Source organism: Asterias amurensis, chromosome 22 (genome assembly GCF_032118995.1).
Source record: "Asterias amurensis chromosome 22, ASM3211899v1".
NCBI lineage: Eukaryota > Metazoa > Echinodermata > Asteroidea > Forcipulatida > Asteriidae > Asterias > Asterias amurensis.
This window is the reverse complement of record NC_092669.1, coordinates 3,017,116-3,041,210: the sequence shown is the minus strand read 5'-3', so window position 1 is coordinate 3,041,210 and position 24,095 is coordinate 3,017,116. Positions and strand designations below refer to the sequence as shown.

General features: G+C 38.1%; 1 protein-coding gene across 1 annotated transcript in view; it reads right to left on the bottom strand.

Moving 5' to 3' along the window:
• Positions 1–248: 248 nt before the first annotated feature.
• LOC139953955 (uncharacterized) overlaps positions 249–24,095 on the bottom strand; it is a 56,552-nt gene continuing 32,705 nt past the window's right edge. The window contains exons 2-3 of the mRNA XM_071953566.1: positions 19,910–20,034; positions 249–4,690 (exon numbers count right to left, since the gene is read on the bottom strand). Coding sequence (XP_071809667.1) covers positions 4,341–4,690; positions 19,910–20,009 — 450 coding nt within the window. The 5' untranslated portion in view covers positions 20,010–20,034 and the 3' untranslated portion in view covers positions 249–4,340. The remainder of the gene's footprint in view (positions 4,691–19,909; positions 20,035–24,095) is intronic.

Sequence of the window (24,095 nt, the reverse complement as noted above, 5' to 3'; positions counted from 1 at the left end):
AATAACATCGTTGTGTAAATTCCACGACTGCATAATTGAACGACTCTTAAATGCAATAACTGGAAAGTAAATAACTCTTCGTGCCGCACTTGAATATCCTACATCAGACACAAACCACCACAGTACAACAAAGTTCAATGTTTTTCCGAACGTTTTGTGACCATAAATTCTAAATGAAATAAGATAAAGCAAACGTAGGACTTTTATCTCGTATCAATACAGATTTATTGATATAGATGCTGGTTTGTTTGAATCAGTTCGCCAGGTCTTCGCTTAATAGTGTACGGTTTTGACTAAGTTTCGTCTTACAGTGAAAATCAGATCATTCCCATTTGTACGGAGCTTTGGAAGTGCCATCCGAAATATAAAGCTCCTCATCATATAATATCGAAGTCTAGAATAGCGCACAATCTACCAAACAAGCGAGCTCTGTAAAAGAAATCACAGGCATATAATTCGGGTAGGATTCGAACCCATGAACTTTGCGATAATAATACTTCAACTTGGGATGTTGACATCTTGAAAATAAGAAGTCGACATCCTGCGATAAACTATCTCAATACGTCGACATTCTAAGACGTTTCGGAAATAATTCACTATTAGAGGATAACATCTGGAAAATATTGAGAATAAGTTATCTTGAAAAAAAGGCAACATTCTTCTTTTTTTTTTCAAGATGTCACCACCACAAGCAGGAACAAATTTGGGGAAGAAAACATCCTACTTCCAAGTCATCATCATATTATGACTTCTCCATCTCGGGTTTATATGTCAAATGACACTTCCAGAACTCCGTCAATATTAAAGGGGAAGTAAATACTCCCACAAACATATTGACCGTGAACACTAACTTGGTTAATATACAACACTAGAGAGATGTTGATATAATTATAAAACGTTTTCCATAAATGACTACCTTTGAAGTATTGTAGTTTTAGGGAAAATAGTTTTATTCACATAAGAGTTTGATTTTTGTTTGTATATGCAACTGTTTGGATGCACCAAGTGAGAATACTGGTCTGAGACAATTAACCAAAGATGGCCGGTGCCTTTAATGAGGTCAAGTGAGGTCACGACAACTGATTACCACAATCACCCGTTGTATTACTACTGACATAAATAATTCACTTCAGTTACCAATAAATGTTCGTTAAAGATGATTTATTTTTGTACTCAGCAGAAAAAAAAGAACCAATAAATTGTTGTCCAACAATCATTAAAGGCAGCATTGTGAAACAAAAGGAAAACAAAATATTTTGATCATAATAATACTACGTGCTCGATGTCATAAAAGTATTACGAGAAACAAGACTTAGTTTCAACGAGTTTGGATTCACAAATACCAAAGTTGCCTATTAAGAGAAACATAATTTATTTCGTGTGAAGCAAAACTATTGTTTCGTAATACTACAATTTGGTTCAGTTTTGTTTTTGTCTTAAGATATTTACGTCGCGTTGCATGCTAGACTAAAAACACGTCACAAGTAACACATACTGTTTCGACAGATATTCTGGCGATTTTCCCGGGCTAACCTTTTGAAAATAATAATGATATTAAAGGGGCCTAACTTACATAGTGTGCAACGTCAACAGAAGGGCGCCCTTCTCTTTTGAAGTTGGTACGTTTTCGAAAGCACGGCTGCCAGTTCGGATCTGGTTGCAGTGTCAACTGATACTTTAAGGCACTTCAACAATTATATGGTAGCTATTAACTATGGCCGTAGCCAAAGTGACTTCCATACACGGCCTTAACCATGACGATGCCTGATTTGAGCTTTCGAAAACGCCCATTGACTCTGCAAAAATACTGCACCAGTATAACGCTATACTACGTCCGTGATTCCAAGAAGCCTGAACTGGGTCTCAACCCTGATTTAGAAAATACTCTGTAGCTAGCATAAATAAATACAACCCTTTTTATTTCTAAACAGCCTGCTTATCAGCTATGCCTAGGCGTAAAATATTAGAGTAAAAACATACTGGCTGAAGGGGGCGTTAACATGAATTGGGTGGGTGCATTGGTAATTTCATTTATCAAACAAGCTTTCACGTCAAGTATCGTCTGACACAAATTTTTTTTTTTTTTATGATGGGGCAACAATAATTATCCACATTTAATTATAATAAGGACTTGTGTTTGGTGAAAGGAATATTATTCTGATTCGAAAGATTCGGACCATTCCTCCAAGATTATTCCACTATGTTAAGAGGACTGGTTTCTCAAGTTTCCAACGTAGTGTTTTGGGGTGGGTTTTTTGTGCTTCTCTTTTTTGAGGTAATCTTAGTCTATTTTCAACGTGCAAGATCAACAGGTTAATTTAACCTTAATATCATCTACCGTTGGCTTAGTATTTTGTCCACATTGGATGGTGGCAGAGTTTTGTCCTACCCCTCCTGACCAAATCACCGATCCATGTTGTACGACACCCCTCTAGGATGTGTGGTATTGTCCATATAAGGATATTCAGGTTTATATATATATAATGGGTGCGTTCGTTTAGCTTCCCTGGGTCGACCCTGGTGTGTGGCGGGATTTTTTTTCCAAGACGAACGTGGTAAATTATCTGCACACGTTCGTCCTGGAAAAAGAAAACGCCACACACCGGGGTCGACCCGGGGAAGCTAATCGAATGCACCCAATAATTGTCACACGTTGTGTACCATTATATAAAACACAAATTGCAATTGGCTCCAAGCTATATAATTATTTAAATGTATCTTAAGATAATTGGGCTAATGGGCTCGTTTAATACACATCAGGGGCATAGCGGCTCATTATAATATTCCTTAAGGTTCGTTATTCAAATTGGTTTCGGATGTCATACTGAAAAAAACAAATTCGCAAACGAAAAATTAGAGTATACAATTTTATCTTAAGTCTTGTTCCGTTTTAGCGTCAGCTGTTAGATCTAAACTTGAAATAATTTCTACTATTTACATAAATTTGTTTTACTCGTAATAATAAGTTTTCTTGCGCAACATCGCGTAAGAAAACATCACTAATCCCAAGCAATGTCAGTTCATGAATTTAATATTTCTATTCTCTACTTTTTAATTCAATACGAGTTTATCACCGTGCTTCTTCGAAACAAATAAATAAGTTAAATTTATATCAAGAATTTCGGTGGCGTTTGATACAATCTCACTATTATGATAAATAAAACTGAATATTATGAATATTTTAATAATTTATGTTAATGTATATATATGCGATGTTAAACATTAAAGTCTACTGTTGGATGCTAAAAAAGATAAGGCGAACCAATATTATAAGTGTGTTTGTTTGTCTAAACACTCACGATTGTTTCCCGATTTTTATTTACTTTTTTCACATTGATGCAGTGGATTTGCCTAAATTGCCGGATTAGTCATTTTTGTATTTTCTTGTAACTTTCGTCCTCATTGCATTGGATAGTTGTTGGGTTTCTGTGCCAAAATTTCTGCTAATCAACATTAGGCAGAATACCAGTTACAAATCATACATGTGAAATGATATTCTTAACTGGTAACCTTTTTCTTGTAAGTCAAATTTTTTGTGCTTAGCTAGTTTTTGTGTTTAAGCAGCTCTATAAAATTTGGCTCTGGTTTTCAAACCCAAGTTTAATTTGTGTTTGTTTTTTGTCCGCATAGGCATATGCCAAGAGCTTGCAATAATCATATAAGAAAAATAACCAATCAGACCATTCAGTCATGCGCAGTACGGGAATCTTACACTTAAAGGCAGTCTTACCAATCAAAATCATAACCGACTATCAGATTCTAGCTTATTAATTTAAAAAACAACCATCTAAAAATTGTTGCCAAAACTGAAGCTCATTAGGCAAAATGTGTTTTTGACTATTTCAAATTTCAATTTCGTTACTTTCTGTCTTCTACCTACTGACAGCTTGAGTTTAAAGTTGCCCTCCTATTTATATGCAAAACAGACAAATGCCAATGACCAATCAAAAGTCTTTTATAATCGAATGATAACCAATCCAATCGGACCAATGCCTGTAGAGAGTTTCATAAATTTAAACACGAGAGGGCGGTGTTTTCCACTAAGGGTATTATTTACAAGTAAATATCTGCTATGAGGTACTAGTTCCATGGCCCTGTAAGGTTTTATACTTAGTGCTTACAGTTTTTGCTAAGCATTTGTGTTGGTTTCGGTCAAAACATGATTTTGAATTGGCTCCTTGATGGTTAGAGTTGATTCTGCTTACCAACTTTTATGATTGGCCTAATCAATATGTGCAATGAATTTTATCAAGGACACAGCTTCTTTTTTCTTCTTTTTCAAGGAAAAACATAGTGTCAAAAATAATTATGGGAAATAAATTACTTATTAATCGACTGAGTTAGCGTCTTTTCCCAAATGGCAGTAAGGTCCTGCCGCCCCGAGCTCTGGAGTTCTTAGGCGGTCCGCGTCCCCTCCGTGCTAGCTTGTTGGGCGAGTCGTCCTCCCTCTTTCCGAATGGTAGAACCCGGCTGGCTGTGTTTGGGTTGGGACCTCTCATGATACACTTTGTTCCCGAGCGGCACCGGCCGGACCTCTTGTCTGGCTCGTACTGCGCATGCTCAAGGGTGTCCTCCAAGATGGCCGTCCGGATGTTATTTTTAGCGTCGACGTCATCGATGATCTGACCGATGATATTCTGTAAAGCTTCCGCACCCTCTTCGTTCTCGAATTCGCCATTATAAAGATCGCCTGTAAAAGTGAGTACAAGGAAGAAATAAACACATATTTTAAACCACAAGGTAAAATGACTGGATAAATTTGAAATGGCTTCAACTGAAACCCGCGAACAAAGATATTGGGTGCGTTCGTTTAGCTTCCCTGTGTCATTCCCGGTCTGCCCCGGTGCGTTCGAATAGCTTTTGACGTCATTCCATGGGCTCACCCGGGTCAGCCCCAGGTGGCCTGCTCGTGGAGTGGGTCACTTGGGGGCTGGCCCCAAGTAAACGACGTCACTACGAGAGCGGTGAGTGGGTCGTTCGTTTAACTCTTGTCAGGGGCTCACCCGAGTGAGCACCGCGGGGTAGACCCAGGGAAGCTAAACGAACGCACCCCTTTAACAAATAGGGAGACCGCCAATGTATAGAGATGGATAGCTCACTAACTTGGCACGTTAATCCGGAGGTTGATGGTTCGAGTCCCACTCTTGGAGTCATATTTTTTTCAACCCCAAATCAAGTAATAAACATAATTAACAAACACTTTGCATCAACAATTTCGTGAAGACAAACAGAGCTTACTGGTCGAAAGGTTAATAATTTCACCGATGGTTCATCTCAGGACCAGACACATCGTCAAAAGTTCAGCTAGTTTGTCTTAATTGCCATCTACAAAGTTCAAATCTTTGAAAATAGGTGGCCTACTATAAGACGATCTGCCGTTGGTGGCAGCAGACAAATGTTAGGCATGTTATGGGGACGATCAAGTTTGAACATGCACCTCATTCCACGCAAATTCACGACGAATAATTCGAAACGATTCGGTTGTGTTCAAATCCTGCTAAATATTCGTTTGAAAACAGGCATGTGACGTAAAAATCTGCTTCGCATCATATTTTTGTATTGTCTGATGTTGACAATAAATTAATGTACCTGAAATGAAACCAAAAATTGCAGGAAGTATGAATTATGAGCGCGTAACAAAAGTATATATAAATGGTTTTGGGCTCCATTTGCCATTTCCTCCGTTACGATTTTTGTTATTTATTTTTGTTAGAACAAAAAATGAATCGGTGTTATATAACACCCAACAATAATACCTTCACCTCAGCTGTTTTAATATATCGCTCTCGTGAACTATCGTGTATCGACTTTGAATTTTAGTATTTTGCAGTCTATCTTTATGTTTTCTCATCCCCACCCCCCCCCCACCCCCACCAACCTCGGTAAGAAAAGGTCTGTGTATGCCTAACCCACAATCAATATTATACACCGTGCACTGTGTGTGTAGTGTATTGTATTGCAGGTGTGACTCTATGTAGCCTGAACATCTGACGTCACAGTTTGAGGCGCGTGAATTACGCCATAAGCCTGCCTTGAGCCTACGTCAGGATCTTTCAAATTGCACCTTTGACCACTCTTTCATTTCACGCGGAGATTCGCAGTCAAAGCAGTTGCACATAATATATACACATAGGCCTACTGATCAGACATGTAAATGGGCATGTAGGGGTACAATGGGTGCGTTCGATTAGCTTCCCTGGGTCGATCCCGGTCTGCCCCGGTACGTTCGAATAGCTTTGACGTCATTCCAGGGGCTCACCCAGGTGAGCCTCCAGTGACCTGCTTGTGGAGTGGGTCACTAGGGGGTGACCCGGGGTGCATGGCGTCACCAAGAGAGAGCGAGTGTGATCGTTCAATTAGCTTTTGTCAGAGGGCTCACCCGAGTCGACGCAGAAGCTAATCGAACGCACCCATTGAGCCTACGTCAGGATCTTCCCACACATTTCACACGGAGATTCGCAGTTAAAACATTTGTACATCTAAACATAACGTGCATGTACAATGAGAAAACATTTTTTTACACTGGATCCCCCTTTGAAGACGAGTTCATGTCTTGCTGGTAAGCCGTGACGTCAAACAAGACGTCTACTCTCTCCCCAAGTATCGAACTTTAACGGAGCCTGACGCTCCCAGGTCAAGCAGAAATCTGTCACAATCCTAGACAACCAGCTCAAGCTCTCATACCCCGAGAATCAAGCCCGACCTCAATCCTCCAACATTGACGTACCGTTAGATGTTGACTTTTCCCTGGTAGCCCTACACCGGGGTTCGCCACGGTGGGGCAGTGCAAGAAGTTCAGTGTTGGGTATCAGTAACTTTACCCCGCGCGTAACAGCACGCGTCTTTTAAAGGTTTGAGGCATCTCTTCAACTTTAGCGTGTTTTTCCTCCGTGATTGTTATGACTGTCCATATTGCTTCCTTTGGATAACAGACAAACCTAGGGTGGTTCATGAAGGGAAGAAAGAAGCCAAGCTTTTGTAGTGTTTTGAGGATGTGTTGGTACACTGAAATGGTTAGGTAAACTGGAAATCACCCCAGGCAAAACGCAGACTTTAAGTAACCAAGTTTGGACTCGTCACACGGGAACTTAAATCTTATAAAAACACTATAGGTACATACGTCAAATGTAGCCAAAACTGCTACATCAATACACCAAAGGGGTGTTGTTATTTTCAAGAATAATATTTTTTAAATTTGTGATATTAATTTCATTATTTTCAGGTTAAGAAATCATTGTGTGAAGTAATTAACACCTTAAGGAAGTAATAGATGGACAATGTCAACACTTTACTTGGGTTTTTAAGTGCAATAGTAGTTCAATTTCATTCACTTCATAACATAACTGGGCGTGTAAAAACAATATCAAGGTATCTTTCAATAGCTGAATCCATTAAAAGTGATATTCATTAAAAGTATACAACCAGTGTGAAAAAAACACTCCACAAACGAGTGCCATTTAAAAACATCCTAAACTGGTGAACATTTCCTCAGGATGGTTGTGTGAGGCCCGGGGTGTCGTGGCCGAACAGATAGATCACCGAACTCAAAACTCTGGTGTTTTTGTTTAGCAGAGTGCTGGTTCGAGTCCCGGGCGTGACACCATTGTGTATGCCTGACCAAGACATTTAATGTCCACAGGTAAATGGGTATCTGGGAGGGCAGAGAATGTTCTTGTAATTGATTTTAGGTTTTCTAGTGAGCTGAGATGGTTTAAGGAGTCAATAAATTGGCCCAGTGGTCAGGTAAAAATGTTGGAAGCGCTTCAAGAACTATCAACATCTCAAAGCCGATTCTTTTTTGAGCCAGACTCTAAAGGGTCAGAATTGAATAAAACGCTCACTGCGTAATAAACTCACATTAGTTTATTTATTTCTCATCAAATATGACATTTCAGACAACAATAATATTTCAAGAGATGTTTTCTACTAGCCTCATCATTAGACCGTGAAAGTTTTTTGTGAAAATGAGATCTTAGACGAGTTGTTTTCTTACCAAATCTGTGATTGTCAACTATTTAATAGATGTTAAATTTGCATCGTGTAAGGAATATTCATTCGTTTTTGTTTCCTCATTATAGGCTACACCGATGTGTATCAACACTGTATACTCAGTACTTACCCGAACCCTGTGAACAAAAATCACAGGCAAACCACTCGGGTGGGATTCGAACCCATGACCTTTGTCAACTATGTTTAGGACGTTACGTAATAACGCATTCGGGCATGACCGGTGGCTGGGCAGTACCATACAACCCAGCCATGCGGCAGTTCGCTGTTGTCGTCCACCATTATTTTGCAAAATGGCAGTCTGTTTATTTTACCTGGATTTTACCTGGATGTATATACGGACTTAAAGCTTACGCTTGTTTGACCAACTTGGACTGGAAAACTGTCACATTTTTGTGATATTGGCTGTATTTCTATGGATGGTTTGAACAGTGTTTCTCAAGGTGTGATTGGAATTGGTTTACAAACGAAGATCTAAAGACTGAGCTAGCCCTGGTAGGACGTCATGGTCAGTGCCACTGTCGCAATGCCTGCAATGGAGGAGTCCAACCTGGACTTATGACTGAGCGTCTAAGCACAACGTCTGTCTTCGTCTTTAAGGCACAAACTAAAGGTAAGATAACAACAGCTTTTTTCCTCAATTCAATTCAATTCAATTCAATTCAACTCACTTTATTTCCAAATCCAAACAAATAAACAAAACAATTGTTTTTTACAAGCAAATGGAATAATGATAATACATAAAAAAATACTATAATACAACATTTACAAGCAAAGGCAAAATATAAACTACGGAAAACAAAGCAGAAAACATACAAGGTGATGGAGTTGGAGGGGGCCCATAAAAAGCAAAGCTTGTCGAGTATGGACCCCCTAAAGAAAGCAATGAAGCAAAACTAATCTGTGGCGAGAGCGAGTAAAAAATAGTGGAAATTTAGTCTCTTCTTCCAGTCTATGCTAAGCTTCATTTGATTAAAGTATGTGCGTTTCCGATAATAACAAGCCTTGACTCTGACGTTAATAACATGTGAGTAGTTTAAAAAGTACACATTATTTCAAATCCAAGACCCTTAATCCATTTTTGCTCGCTGTTCGAGATTGAACTGTGTGCACTGTCCGAATGGTAGCATTAGTCTTTGCAGCCACCCCTGGTAATTTCTGCTATAAAGCACAAAATCTGTAAGCAAAATAGTCCGATTAAGCAGCTCTATGAAATTGGGTACTGCACTATGACGACGTGGGTAATTTAAAGAGTACAGACATTAAAAATCTAAGACCCCCTTTTAAAATTCGTTTTGCCTCGCTGTTCGAGTTTGTATTTTATGCACTGTCTATAAAATGGTACTAGCATTAGTCTTTCGCAGCCGCCACTTGTTATCTGCTAAGCACAAAATGTGTAAGCAACATAGGCTGCTTAAGCAACTCTATGAAATAGTACGGCCCCGGACTCTGGCGTGTCTGACAATGTGACGTTAGCAGTTCGAGTACACACATTTCAAATTTGAGACCCTTAATCCAATTTGGTTCGCTGTGTGTGTGTGAGTGAGCTCTGTACTCTGTCTGAATAGTAGCAGTAGTCTTTCGTTGCCACCTCCTGCTAACTTTTGCTAAGCACAAAACTTGTAAGCAATATAGTCTGCTTAGCTTAAGCAGCTCTATGAAATCTGGGCCCTGCACTCTGACGTTGTTGTGACGTGAGTGATTTCAAGAATACACACATTTCAAGTCTGAGACCCTTAATCCGTTTTGGTTCGCTGTGAGAGATTGAACTTAATGTACTGTCCTACTCCTAGCATTAGTCTTTCGCAGCCGTCTCTAGAATACCTAAACACCAGAAGACATGTAAATCACAATAATGACCCCGTGTTGGTTTTGTTTGTCTATGGTCAAACACTGCGATCATTGCGCCGTCAATCGATGCGCTGAGCCCCGTGCGATGTGTGGACTTAACACGGTAAAGTGCCTCGCCGGAATGACTTGTTGACAAGCCCACAAGATGCGCCGGAAAAACTCTGGACATGCTAAGGCAAGAATGAAAAATTCATCTAGTCGGTCTGAGAGAATTCACTAGAAAGGAGGAAAAAACATGGAGACTGTTGGATGACATTCTAAGCTCAGACAGACAAGGAAAGTGAAGAACTTAGGCACCATTTTAAGAAAAAACATTTATAAAAAAGCATTTTAATGTGTTTGTGTACAGAAAGGCACAATCGCTACATTGTCGTCAAAGTATACATGTTATTCCAGGTTACTTTTCCTTAAAGGCACTGAACAAGTTTGGTAATCAACAAAGACCAGTGTTCTTACTTTGTGTATCACAACATTAGGCATGAATAGGCAAACAGGTGAACATTTTGGCTCTGTTGGTCATCGAATTTCCATAAGAATAATGAAAGAAAAAACACCCTTGTTGCATCTCTTTGTGTGCTTTCAGATGCATGATAAAGCAGGGCTTCAGATGAAGTCTTTTGTTGTTTCAGTTAGAAAATTACATCTTTCTAAAAAAAAAAAATGTTATTTTAGAGGGAGCCGTTTCTCACAATGTTTTATACTATGAACAGCTCCCCATTGCTCGTTACCAAGTAAGTTTTTATGCTGATACATTATTTCGTACAAATACTAATAGCTTTCAATGCCTTTAGCACCTACAAGCCAAAATAAGAAAACCCTGATTAAATTCAGACTTTTGATTGGACGGTCTCCGATCACGTGGGGTTACGCCTACTTTAAAAACAGCGCTGCAAGCTGTTGCATTCAGCTTTCCCGTCACGTGTGGTTAATTTAACCAATCAGCGGTGACTATTTATTTAATGAATGGTTGGCGTCAGTGACTCATAGTTTTCAAAACTGACGCATGATTAAACAGAACGTTTTCTTGAAGTACTCCTCATTTAAAAACATTAAATCCAAGACAATTTTGTTGTGATAGACATTGACATAAGGGAGAGTTCGAGGATTAGTTTGTCATGAACGATGACTTGAAGGACAATTTTGAAGATGTGTTTCTTTTTAACAATGACATTTGGGAACACTTCGACAATTCGCTTTTCATAAGCTATGACATTATACGGTAACTTTAATTTTAAATATTAATTTTTGTTTGTGATTAAGAGTTGACACGGAGGATTATTCTAGGATATGTTTGTCATTAGCAATGACAGGACAATAACTTGTCATTGTCTAATGTCAATACAATGAATGGCAGAAGGCCTAAAGTTCATTTTCACTTGCATTGATGAAAAACAATTTGATGATGTTTTGTCCTTAACAAAGTTAAAGATATTTTGAAAGTGTTTGTGTGATACAGAGTGACATTAAATGACAATTTTTCTATATTGTTTTTATGGATTTCTTCTTATTAATATGCTAGTACATTTTATGTAAAAACTCCGCTGGGGTCGGAACGTCAGGAAATACTGTGTTTTTGCAAATCCATGTAATGTACGGCTAACTTAAAATGTGCTGTCTGGAAGTTTAAATGGGAAAACAACGTGGGAGGTAAATGCTCGGAACAAAAGTAAACAGAACTGGATAGAACAAAAATCAATACCATTTGTGTCTATAATGGAAAATATTTTGTTCGTAGCTTTTGCATCAATTGATAATGAAGAGATAAAGTGGGGGAATGATGTTTTGGGAATTTTTTAAGCTTGTTCAGCTCAGGGGTGTAAAGGCAAAGTATAGATTTGGCTTGTTATTAAAATGATTTACAATACAACTAGTCAGTGAACTTTCATTTCAAAAGGTTGAACCATAGTAATGTTGGGATATTTCGCCTGTCTGAAACCGAAACTCATGTGGGTCGACCTAGAGTCACTCCTAATATATTTGGTTCGGCGCAACTCTGGCTTACCTGTCTGAAATGGGTGTTCGACTGTCAATACAAATGATAAAAAGCAGAGGTCCAAGAATTGATCCCTGTGGGACATCGACATGCAAATCCGCTTCAAGTAGAAGTAGGGCCTTCTACTTTAGGGTAGTCTAGTTTCAGTTAATAAGTTGATTCGTATGGTTATATTGCATCTTCCTGGCTCAACAGGTAGGGCCAAAACTGGTGACCTACCTTATATTGATTCAAAGGCGTAACAGTTTGACATTCAAAGATAAGTTTCACAAAACATATATTGTTTGAAAATATTATGCGATTACAAAATTTGTCAGGACGCAATTTGCTTTCTTCTAAGTCCTCGGTAAGTGCATAGACCGGTTACTCTTTATCTCGATCATCGAATCGGAAATTTAATAGCTCCCCAGTCGGGCAAATTATAAGTACTGTCGTGACATTCAGTAAATAAATAAAGTTACGTCGAAGAAATTTATTCATATTTGGTCCTCCCCACTCTCAATTTATCAGCTATCGCAAAAAAAAAAAAAAAAAAAAAAAAAAAAAAAAAAAATCAATAATGATAATGCAAATGTACAGTGCAAGGGATCGAGCGAAGAGGAAATGACTAGAGATAACAAAACCCATCATTTGTATAATGCCATTTGATGTCTCGTCCCCAGGTGAATTAAGTCCTAATTCGGTTGGGTTTCTTAACAAACGTCTGGCGCACGCAACGATCGGTTGAACTCCGTAATTGGATGGGCTGTTGCCGGTTTGGTCCGTGGGGGAAAGCGAGCGCTGGGCCCCACGAGTAAGTATCGCTAACTCGCTGTAATCTCTAAACGAATCGCGTGTCGGTGGTCACATTAGGCGTAACACTCACCAAAGCAGTCAAGGTTTTTTTTAACCACAACTTAAAGTATCAGAAATCATCGTCTCCCATGAGGGGTTTATCTTCCACTTTTAAAGATACCTAATATCTTTAAATTATTATATTATGATTCATTATTCATAGATCAAGTTCATGTGCGTGTCTTATTTTGTCCCCCTGTGCGAAACAGTATCCTTCAGAACAGTTTTCAATTTTTAATAGCCCATTTTTCTCCTTTTAACAAATAATTGTGTGAATTTTTTTTTATGACATTAGATACGCTAATGTAATAATTCATAAACCACTGTGCTTCAATAATGTATAAATTATTTTGGATTTGTTACTTGGTTTTTCTTTTCGAAAATCTCCCATGGCCAAAAATGTCAAAGTTGACTTTACGTCATCTAGGTGTCACCGTTCTTCGTCATTTTTTTTCTTCTTCAGTAAATGAACTTTTAATGTCGATTGTATTCTTGAGAAAACGAACCACAAGATGTTTGAATTTCATACAGTATTTGTACGATCAAAGTTCACCGTCGATACCGAAAAGAAAACCTCCATCGATTCATAAACAGCAAAGTTTCACGAAATTACTTTTTGGGGGAAACTTTTCTGTTGTCGTCAAAGAGAAAGAAACCAATCCAAAGGAGGAACATTTTGCACACAATGCATGTGCCGTACCTTTATTTAAAGACAGTTACCATACCAACGCAGATGTTTGCCAACATCACCGATGTTGTACCTTATCTTGATTCAAAGACAGTAAGCATACCGAAGTTGGCCAACATTACCCATGTTGTAACTTATCTTGACTCAAATACAGTAAGCATACCAGTAGCAGCAGTGTTGCCAACATCACCATTGTTGTACCTTATCTTGACTCAAAATCAGTAAGCAAACCAGTAGCAGCAGTTTTGCCAACATTACCAATGCTGTACCTTATCTTAATTCAAAAGACAGTAAGCACACCAGAAGTAACAGATAAGCCAACATAACCAATGTGTGTACCTTATCTTGATTCAAAGATAGTAAGCATACCAGTAGCAGCATTTTTGCCATTATTACCAATGTTGTACATTATCTTGATTCAAAGACGGGAAGCTTAGAGTAACACCACTTTTCCAATGCTAAAATTCAACTTCAAAGACAGCATCATAATGTCGTACACGAATAACCGCTGATATCAAATTATACCTTCCCTTAAAGGCACTGGGACACCTTTTAGTAATTGTCTTAGACCAGTCTTCTCATTTGGTGCATCTCAACATTATGCACAAAATAACAAACCTGTGAAATTTAAGGGCTCGTTATTTGTCATCGAAGTTGCAAAAGGAATAATGAACGAAAATACAAAAACACCTTGTTGCACAACTATGTTTGCTTTATAAAAAAACATCATGCCTAAAGTCCTTTATCATTAAAACAAAGTGAGAGAAATTGCGAAAAGTTTACTCTTTCTCAAAAACAACTTTATTTCAGAGGGAGCCGTTTCTCACATTGTTGTATACAGTCAACAGCTCTCTAATTGCACTAGCTCGTTACCAAGTAAGTTTTTATGCTAACAATAATTGTAAGTAATTGTCAATAGCTGTGCCTTCAAACTTTGTAAGCCGTTTCTCAAAAAAATGTATGATGGTATCGACAGCTCTCCGTTGCTCGTTACCACAAAACAAAATATGCTAGCAATTATTCCAAGCATTTGACAATAGTGTCCAGTGCCTTTAAACTTGGTAGTGAAGTGTCCGGCCTGGATCAATGTAACGTAAAACCATCAAACAGTATAGTCTCCCTTACAAGGCGCGTTTGATCGGTCAGGCCCATATGGTACAGTACGAGTTAATGTGGTCTCGGCGCCAAAGGCAAAATCGATTGAAAAGTATACAGTGATCACCGATTTCCGGATTGGATTTGTTCTAATGCAGTGTGTCGTGTTTGGTCTTTCGTGTGTTTTTTTTCTTTTTACAACGAGGTAGACCATTGTCTTAGTGTTTCAAGAAAGCTTACACAGAGTTCAGTCTTGGCAGAATAATTATTGGTCCCTTGTTTATCCGCAAGGATAACCGATTGAGTCAAGATGTCAACATATTTTGTCATTGTATATGCATGTTGAGATACAACAAATGAGAATACATGTCTTTTGCACTTACCAACTGTGTCAAGTGTTTTTAAAGGCAGTGGACACTATTGGTAATTACTCAAAATATTTGTTAGCATAAAACCTTTCTTGACTACGAGTAATGGGGAGAGGTTGATGGTATAAAACATTGTGCGAAACGGCTCCCTCTGAAGTGCCATGGTTTTCGAGAAAGAAGTATTTTTCCATGAATTTGATTTCGAGACCTCAGATTTAGAACTTGAGGTCTCGAAATCAACCATCTAAACGCACACAACTTCGTGTGACACGGGTGTTTTTTTTTCTTTCATTATTATCTCGCAAGTTCGATGACCGATTGAGCTCAAATTTTCAAAGTTTTTTTATTGTATGCACATGTTTTAAACACCAACTGTGAAGGCTAGTCTTTGACAACTACCAATAGTGTCCACTGCCTTTAAATCAGGTGGATACGCTATAGTTAAAACGAATCTATAAAAGAAACTAAAAAATAATAAAAAAGAAAAATGTCTGTGTATTGTCACTTTAAAGACGAAACCACCATCAAAGATTGTATGATAATGGATATGAAATTTGAAGGTGTTTGGAATACACGTGGCGTCTGGCAGCGCTAATTTCCTGCCTATCCACATAGTGAATGCTTGCATCGACCCTGCTCAAGCAGTGACAACTCAAAAATCTTTAATCAACTTAAACGAAGCGCAAAATTAACAGTTCAGTGCGTGAAATTTACCGTGGATAATATTATTCGGGGCTTTTAATTTAATTAGAATGTGTATGGTGGCTCTGCAATCAGAGAGAAGGTTACCGAAGGAGTTGTGCGTTTGGGTTGATTATGAGAGCGGACATGTGAAACTACAGGCAGGTGGGGTAAACTACCCGACGTTTCGATTAGAAGCGGTAGTGATCTTCAAGAGAAAGCGGAATGTTTGTATGGTCCGCAATCAGGGGTGTACCGACTGAAAAATCATGTGTAATGCGTTGGAGTTGAATTTGGGAGCAGACCTGTGAAAATACAGGCGGGTGGTGTAAACTACTTGACGTTTCGACCAGAAGCAGTAGTGGTCTTCAGGAGAAGGTGGAATGTTTGTATGGTCCGCAATCCGGGATGTACCGAATAAAAAATCATGAGTTTTGTGTTGGGTTGATTATGTGAGTAGACCAGTGAAAATATACGCGGGTGGTGTAAACTACTTGACGTTTCGATCAGAAGCAGTAGTGATCTTCATGAGAAAGCCGAATGTGTTTTTGGTCCGCAATCGGGAGGGGGGGGGGGTTGTCGAATTAATAATCATGTTTGTTATGTGCGTTATGGTTGATTATGTGAGCGGACCTGCGAAAATACGGGCAGGAGGTGTTACTACCTGACGTTTCTATTAGAACCAGTTAGTGATCTTCATGAGAAAGCCGCAAGCACACTTTGTGTTAACACTTCATTGTAGCTTGAGACACAAAACAGTAAATGGGCTAGAGCGTTATTGTGGGTTGTAAAGTAGTTGATGATAAGTATGGATTGATTTCTAATCAGGAAATCGGGGAACCATGTGTATGACCAGGGCCCAATTTCATAGAGCTGCTAAGCACAAAAATGTGCTTAGCATGAAATTTCTTCCTTGAAAAAAAGCATGATACCCAACAAAATTTCCATTTGATGCGTAAAAACTATTGCCTGTACTGATATTCAGCTGTTGTTTGCTTATCCTGAAAATCACGTGGAAATTTTGTTAGAAATCCTGTTTTTATCAAGGCCAAAATTCCATGCTAAGCAAATTTTTGTGCTTAGCAGCTCTATGAAATTGGGCCCAGTACTCATCATCATGTCATTTAGCTGGTAATAAATAATAAAGTCACTGCCCGATTGTTTCTTTGTTGTTTGTTTAGGAATATTATTTTTCAGAAAGTAAATTAATCAGAACACATTTTGTTCAATCCAACAACCCACCATAACCTAAAATCGAAACTTTTTTATTTTAGGATTTTGTCTACGCTCTTATTTCGGTGGTTGAAATCAAACTAAGCCGTACTAAATAACTAATGTACAAAGCATATAAAGTATTCTTCGCAGTCTCTATAAATAAGACCGTTGGTGACGTCACTCACCTATTACATTGATGGCGTCACAGTGTTGTCTCAACAAAGGACCCATTGTTCTGAGTGTACAAAGTGTCGTCATCATTCATATTGTAGTGACGTATATACTATTCAAATTGTAAACTACGATTTGTTTTTCTTGCCTTCCTACGCAGTTAAAAAAAAATATGCTTTGTTAGTGTTTCTTTAAAAAAAATGCTGGTTTTAACCTTTGTACTAGGTGAACATATTGGTATCAACGTCAACGACTACAACAGCATTTTGATAGATAAAACAACTTTGAGAAATATTCCACTTCGTATATTTCTATTACTCCTATTCTCCGGATTTTCGCTAATATCTTAAAGACACTGTTGGTAATTGTCAAGGACAAGTCTTCTCACTTGGTGTATCTCAACAAATGCATAAAATAACTAACCTGTGCAAATTTGAGCTCAATTGGTCACCGAAGTTGCGAGATAACAATGAAAGAAAAAACACCCTTGTCACACAAAGTTGTGTGCTTTCAGATGCTTGATTTCGATACCTCAAAATCTAAACTTGAGGTCTCGAAATCAAATTCGTGGAAAATTACTTCTTTCTCTAAAACTACGTAACTTCAGAGGGAGCCATTTCTCACAATATTTTATACTATCAACCTCTCCCCATTACTCATTACCAAGTAAGGTTTTATGGTTTGATAACAATTATTTTGAGTAATTACCAATAGTGTCCACTGCTTTTAAAAACGCGACCACATTATGAGATGAAATTGTGTACATTTTGTTGTGTTGGTTTTATTATATCCATCTACAATAGACGATTAAAAGAATCGAGCGGTTCCCAAAAAAACTGCCTATTGTTTAATATTTCAGTTGCATTGCAAACAGTGTGAATATCATTTTGTGTTATTTCATTTGGTCTCACCCTTGACCTTATTTATAAGACTTTGAGTCACGTCAAAATCAATCAGAATGTGCAACGCCCATCTCCCGTCTAATTATATCTACAATTTCAGAATTTTCATGAGTTAAAAACAAGTAGTGCCCGTGTGTAAATAGGTCGGTGCGCCCCCGGCACAAATCTCTTGCTTTCACAGTCGTACAACGCGAGTAGTGTACCGTAATTTTTGTATTTTTCTGACCATTATTTTCGGGGAGAAATAAGTCTTCGATCCGGCCATTTAACCTAAAAAGGGTAATCGCTGAAATTGCAACTGCGATTCTAGTATAACGTGTCTCAGGACAGATTTTTCAATTTTTTAATTTGATAATAAAGTTATATTTCGGGACATTAGGCGGCTGGATGTATGCCTGTTCCAAAAAAAAAAAAAGTATTTTTCATTTCAATGTTTTTTAAAGGGCAGACAGTAGCATGGTTGCGCTAGTAATGTGACATTATAAAACGCTGCTGGATCGTTTTCAGCACAGGTAGAATCCAGGTTGTGACGTATGCAGACAATGTTCAATATTATTTGAATGAGTGAACAAATAATTGGCTTGTGCAAGACGGAAGAGTGCGCTTGAGAAGCAGAAACAGATCGTTAGTAAAAGTATAAAAAAAACTACATGGTATCAAACATTTGCATAAACAAGGTATTGCGTTTCTTGAAACTTTGTTACAAATTATTCCATCATTGTTTTCGGGTTTTTGTTTTTTTATGCAAACTTGAAATTTAGGCCAGTTCAATGGTTTTAAAGGCTGTTTTCGTCCGTTATGGATACAATATTCGCTTTATTAATATTGTTTGTTGATTTGGGAATTTGTTACTTATTTATTTCTTATTGTTTGCTCTTTTTTCGTTACCCTTTTTTTAAGCTGCGTCTCATCTACTGTTCATTTGTTTGTTGCTATTGTCCAGCGAAAAGTAAATTAAAAAAGAGATCTATCAAGTGGCCTGGATTTCCTTTTAGTTCCAGCCGAAAACCTGGGGCTTAATATCATCAACCAAGAGTGGTTTATAAACAGAAATGACGAACATATTATTAAGAAGCAATACACCTAGCATAATTGTTTTATTCTATACGGCTTGACCTCCACATACTCTGTTCCAAGACAAATAAGTCAGTCACAACAATGGAAATAAAGTCTTTTAGATGTTATGGTTAAACGTAAAAGTTTTTTTTTTTATTCTTAACAAAATAATTTCAATTGTCAAAAATATGCAAACTGAAAACTGGTAATGCGTATCTATGTTTGTGTCAATCTTGAAATGATACGTCCGTCGTAAGCTTACTTTTAACTTTATTCTCTTTCAATCAATACGTCAGGCGATATACTTTTCCCATCCATTTACTTATCGGCCACCTGTCTTTATTTTCTTTATTTTAGTTGCAGCTTACCGCGTGTAGTTTTCCCCCAATTGTATATGTAATGCTTCACACACAACATACAAGTGTTCAGACAGAATGTTTTATCGTGGAAATTGCTTTTAAAGAAATATCCAACATTTTTGTTCAAACTGAAAAAAAAAAATGTTTTTTGTCTTGGTCTTTTTGCTGAAGACAGTCTGAGCATACTGATTGAAACGTCAATGTGCTACTCCACAAGAACAAGACTTGTACAAGAGATTTACGCAAGGTTACCATGAACTTTTGTTTAAAGGTGTTTTATTTCCACTATCTAGAAGTCTGTTAATGAAGACGGTGAATGCTCCTTTGATGTTGTACAACTATAGCACCAACAATTAATTGACTTTACTGACAGGAGTTAAAATCGAAGACCTAAACAATTGTAATTATTATAAATACGACCAAATAATGATTTCACTTTCTTTAAGTCTTTCGAATTAGATGGTGTAGGCTCCGTGGAAGACATAAACCATAAAACGACCAACCAATTCTCGATGTTAATCTTTCTCCAGAAGACAATCAGAGCATACTGATCGAAACGTCGAGTTGAACCAACGGTTCTTTTCAGAACCACCCCAACTCATTCAGGGATTATCATTACATGGTTTTACCGCAAAACCTTACTTAATCACACAAAATAACTGAAAAGACCGAGAATAATTTTATCTTACCGTTGTACCCTTGTAAGTTCCTACCGTCACCAAGCACGAAACTACTGCCGAAGCACACGGCCAAAATCACCAGCAGACAACACTTCGTAAACCACTCCATTTCGTCAATGATCGTACTCAGGGTTCTGTTTGAAAAGCGGAATACAGATAAAGGTAGGTGAGGGCTATATACAGGCATGCGCTTTCTGAGTGGGCGGTACTTAAAACTAAACATGCGCAGTGAGGCTGCGCGGTGGGGATCAAGTCCACGCCCTCAACGATGGGATTGAGCGAGATGGGTTTTAAAAAAATAGGTGGGCGAGGGGAGAGACGTGTTCGGAAATGTTTAAATTTATGTCACCTTGATTTTATATTGACATCAGCCGTGACGGGGGTAATATTCTTGGGAAATATTCTGAGAAATTGTTGATTTCTTGTTTGTGAATGGCCGGATATGACAGGACTGGACGGCTCAAATTTTGGTCCACTGTAGGCATAATCACAAGAAAAATGGTGAACCTTTTTTTTGCCTTTTTTTCCTTTCTTTTTTTTTGAGTGGTGAATGTTTATGATCCTTCTGAGGTCTGTGTAGAAATAGATATTGAAGTAGTTGTTAAACAGAGTTCAGGTTATTGCTGTATTTCGTTGAAGTGGGTCGCTTAAGACACCATAACGTACTTCGTTAACAAGTTGAAGTACTTTCTATGGAGTGTTTTGTGCTTTGACAACATTTCAGTAACCTTTCTACCTTTTTTAACGACCGGAATTCGAGTTTTAAATCAATATTTTAACCGGTTTTTGAGTGATTGCTGTGTAATAATCTGCAGAGGTCTGTAGAAATAGCCATTGGACATATTAATTTCAGGTATTGTTGAGATGGGTTGGGTCGCTTGACACCATAATGTACTTCAACAAAAAGTTGGAGTACTGTGGAGTATTTTGTGCTTTTTCAACATTAATTTAGAGGTCTTTCTTTCATAAATGAGAACGGAATTCGAGTTAAAATTCATGTTGATGACCAATTTTCGAGTTACGGTTGTTTATTAGAGGTCTGTCGCAACACGTTGTGAAACAGGGTTATTGATGTTATTGTTGAGTGGCTCGCTTATGACACATACACGTACTTCAAAGGACAAGTACTTTTGAGTATTTGTTTTGTTTTTCAACATTTTAGTAACCTTTCTTCAATAACACACATCCAGAATTCAAATTAAAAATCAAGTTGTTATGATCCTGATGTATAAAGCGTACCATAAGCAAGCTCCTGGATATATCATGGACATGCTCAAATTAAGATCTCAACAAAGACATCTTCGTTCAACTACCTCATGCTCCCTTTTTTGTTGTGCCAAGGAACTCGCTATTCTACTTTTGCAGAGAGATCATTCTCTGTATATGGCCCCAAAATGTGGAACACGCTTCCTTCACAGATCAGAAATGCCAGCTCACTCACCTAATTCAAGACGCTCCTTAAAGCTCACCTGTTCCAGCAGGCCTAACCATTCAACTGTGCCTCAGCGCCTTAGAACAAACTCTTGATTTTGGCGCTCTACAAATGACCTTTGATTGACTGATTGATTGATTGATTGATTGATTAATTGATTGATTGATTGATTGATTCTGCTTAAGCAGCTCTATGAAATTGGGCCCTGGTCTTCGACAACTACCGAAACGGTCTTCGAAACGTATCCAGCAGCCTATTTTATAAAACGCTTCTCATAGAATCCTATCTCGAGTTAGGACAAGTAACTCGTCCTAAAACTTATGATGGGTTCTATGCTTCGTAACGTCTAATGGTTACAGAACTTAACTCGTCCTAAATGTCCTAAGATTAATCGCAAGTTAGGAAGAGTTTGGTGAAATCGACGGCAGTGCCTTTAACTGTCAGTTAGACTCCCGCGCACAAAAAAGCAGATGAAGAAGGGGGTTGACTCGGTGAGTGATGACGGCATGCTAGCTCCGTTCTCGAAATTGAGTTGATTCCTTCATTGATCAATCACTAGCCAACATACTGGCGCCGTTTGCCTAAGTTGGGTAATAAACTGATTCAAGCTTTCGTCAGCTGACCAAGACTCGTCCGTCTTATTCTAAGATTATTAAGTCAGAAATCGACATTTAGGAGGGAACTATCAGCCGTGGAAGCTAAACGGGAATGATCTTTGATAAATATGTGGTTTACAGTTTTAAAGACTGACTGACGTTTTAAAGTATCGTTTAGTTGCACTAAACACCTTGCGGTTGTGGGTGGCGGGTTGTTATTTTTATAGGGTTTGATGTCTTGTGTTTTTTGGGGCAATGGCATGAATCCCAACTCACCGTGATTGAATATGTATGTAATATAATTTACCTTTAGAAGTTTCAGCTTCATTAGTCGTAATGTTTGAGATGGAAAAACAAATACAATCACATATCGATGTATGTTTTCAGGTGGATCGTGTAAACACGGTAAATACTTTGACTAGTTTCATTCTGAAAGCACTTTTCTGCGTCTGGTAACATGTGGAATACTCAGCATTTGTTTAAGAAAATAGCTATTAAAAGAATTACTCCAAATAATTGTTAGTTTAAAAACATACTTGGTAACGAGTAACGGAGAGCTGTTGATAGTATACAAATATTGACTGCTTCGAGTGCTATGGTTAAAACTATGACTCCCGAGGTGATCCCCGGAGCGTTCTATATTCCCGAGGCGAAGCCGAGGGAAAATAGAACGCTAAACGGGGATCACCTCGGGAGTCATACTTTAACCATTGCACGAGTAAAAGCAGTCAATATTTGTTTTATAACACCCCAAACATTTCTAAATACTGTACTATTATTATTAAGTTACAGACCTGAATGCTACAATCCACGGACAACGCGAATACAGATTGCAAAAACTTTTACTGTGCTGCATGTAGTGTCGTGCAATCCGAAATGGTTACAGACTATTAATGTATCATCCTCGTACACGCAACGGTTACAGACTATTAATGTATCATCCTCGTACACGCAACGGACGTCTGGGTACTGCACGCCGTGTGCTAGTCTTCGGACTAGCGCACGGCAAACCGACGCACTATCACACGGCCGTCGTCTAGCAAAACTAAGACATGTGACGCGCTCTAAACCAATGAGCAGGCAGAATACTTGTAAGAGGTGTTATAATATAAAACATTGTGAGAAACGACTCCCTCTGAAGTAACGTTGTTTTCAAGAAAGAAGTGATTTCTCACTAAAATATTTTAAAATGATTTCGAGACCTCAGAATTAGATTTTGGGGTCTCGAAATCAAACATCTGAAAGCACACAACTTCGTGGTGTGACAAGGGTGTTTTTCTTCAATTATTATCTCGCAACGTCGACGACCAATTGAGTTCAATTAATGTTCACGGGTTTGTTATTTTGTGCATATTATGTTGAGATAGAGCAAGTGAGAAGACTGGTCTTTGACAATTACCAAAGGTGTCCAGTGTCTTTAAAGAAATCCAAATCACTGTTGTTTGTTTGGATTGCCATGGTACCATCGTGTTATGCAATTTGCCTCTTATGTAACCCAAACTACCTCTTAAGTCGGATACTAATTCTCTCAAAGTCGAGAAAAAGCATTTGGAGACATCCAAATCAGATTATGCAAAAATGTCCACAGGCTTGTTGTTTTATGTAAAATGGTTATATTATTATTGGTATTATTATAATTTCTTAGACTTGATTTCATATCCAAGACCACCGCAAAAGGGTTTGTTCTATAAGACATTGCACAAAATAACAACAATTCAAACCAATCCATTGTTTCAACAAGCCATGCATTGTTATTTCAAGCATTTCAGATGACAATGGGTGAGTATAAGGACACTGACAAGCGAAGTTAAACCCCTTGTCTTATACAGTCAACACGATGTCGCTTTTCATGAATATTTAGACTTGGCTCCATGGTCAAATTCAGTTCTTGTGGAAAAATTACTTCTTTAACGAAAACTACGTCACTCCAGAGGAAGCTGTTTCTCGCAATGTTTTATACTATCAACCTCTCCCCATTACTCAATACCAAGTAAGGTTTTGTGCTGATAGTTATTTTGTGTAATTACCAATAGTGTCCACTGCCTTCAAAATGAACATGCGTCTGTAATCAGCAGATTTGGAGTCAGCAATGAGGGACAAAAAGGCAAACATTGCTTATTTCCAATATCAGATAAACAATTATCTCTTTGTGGTTTGGTTAATTTGC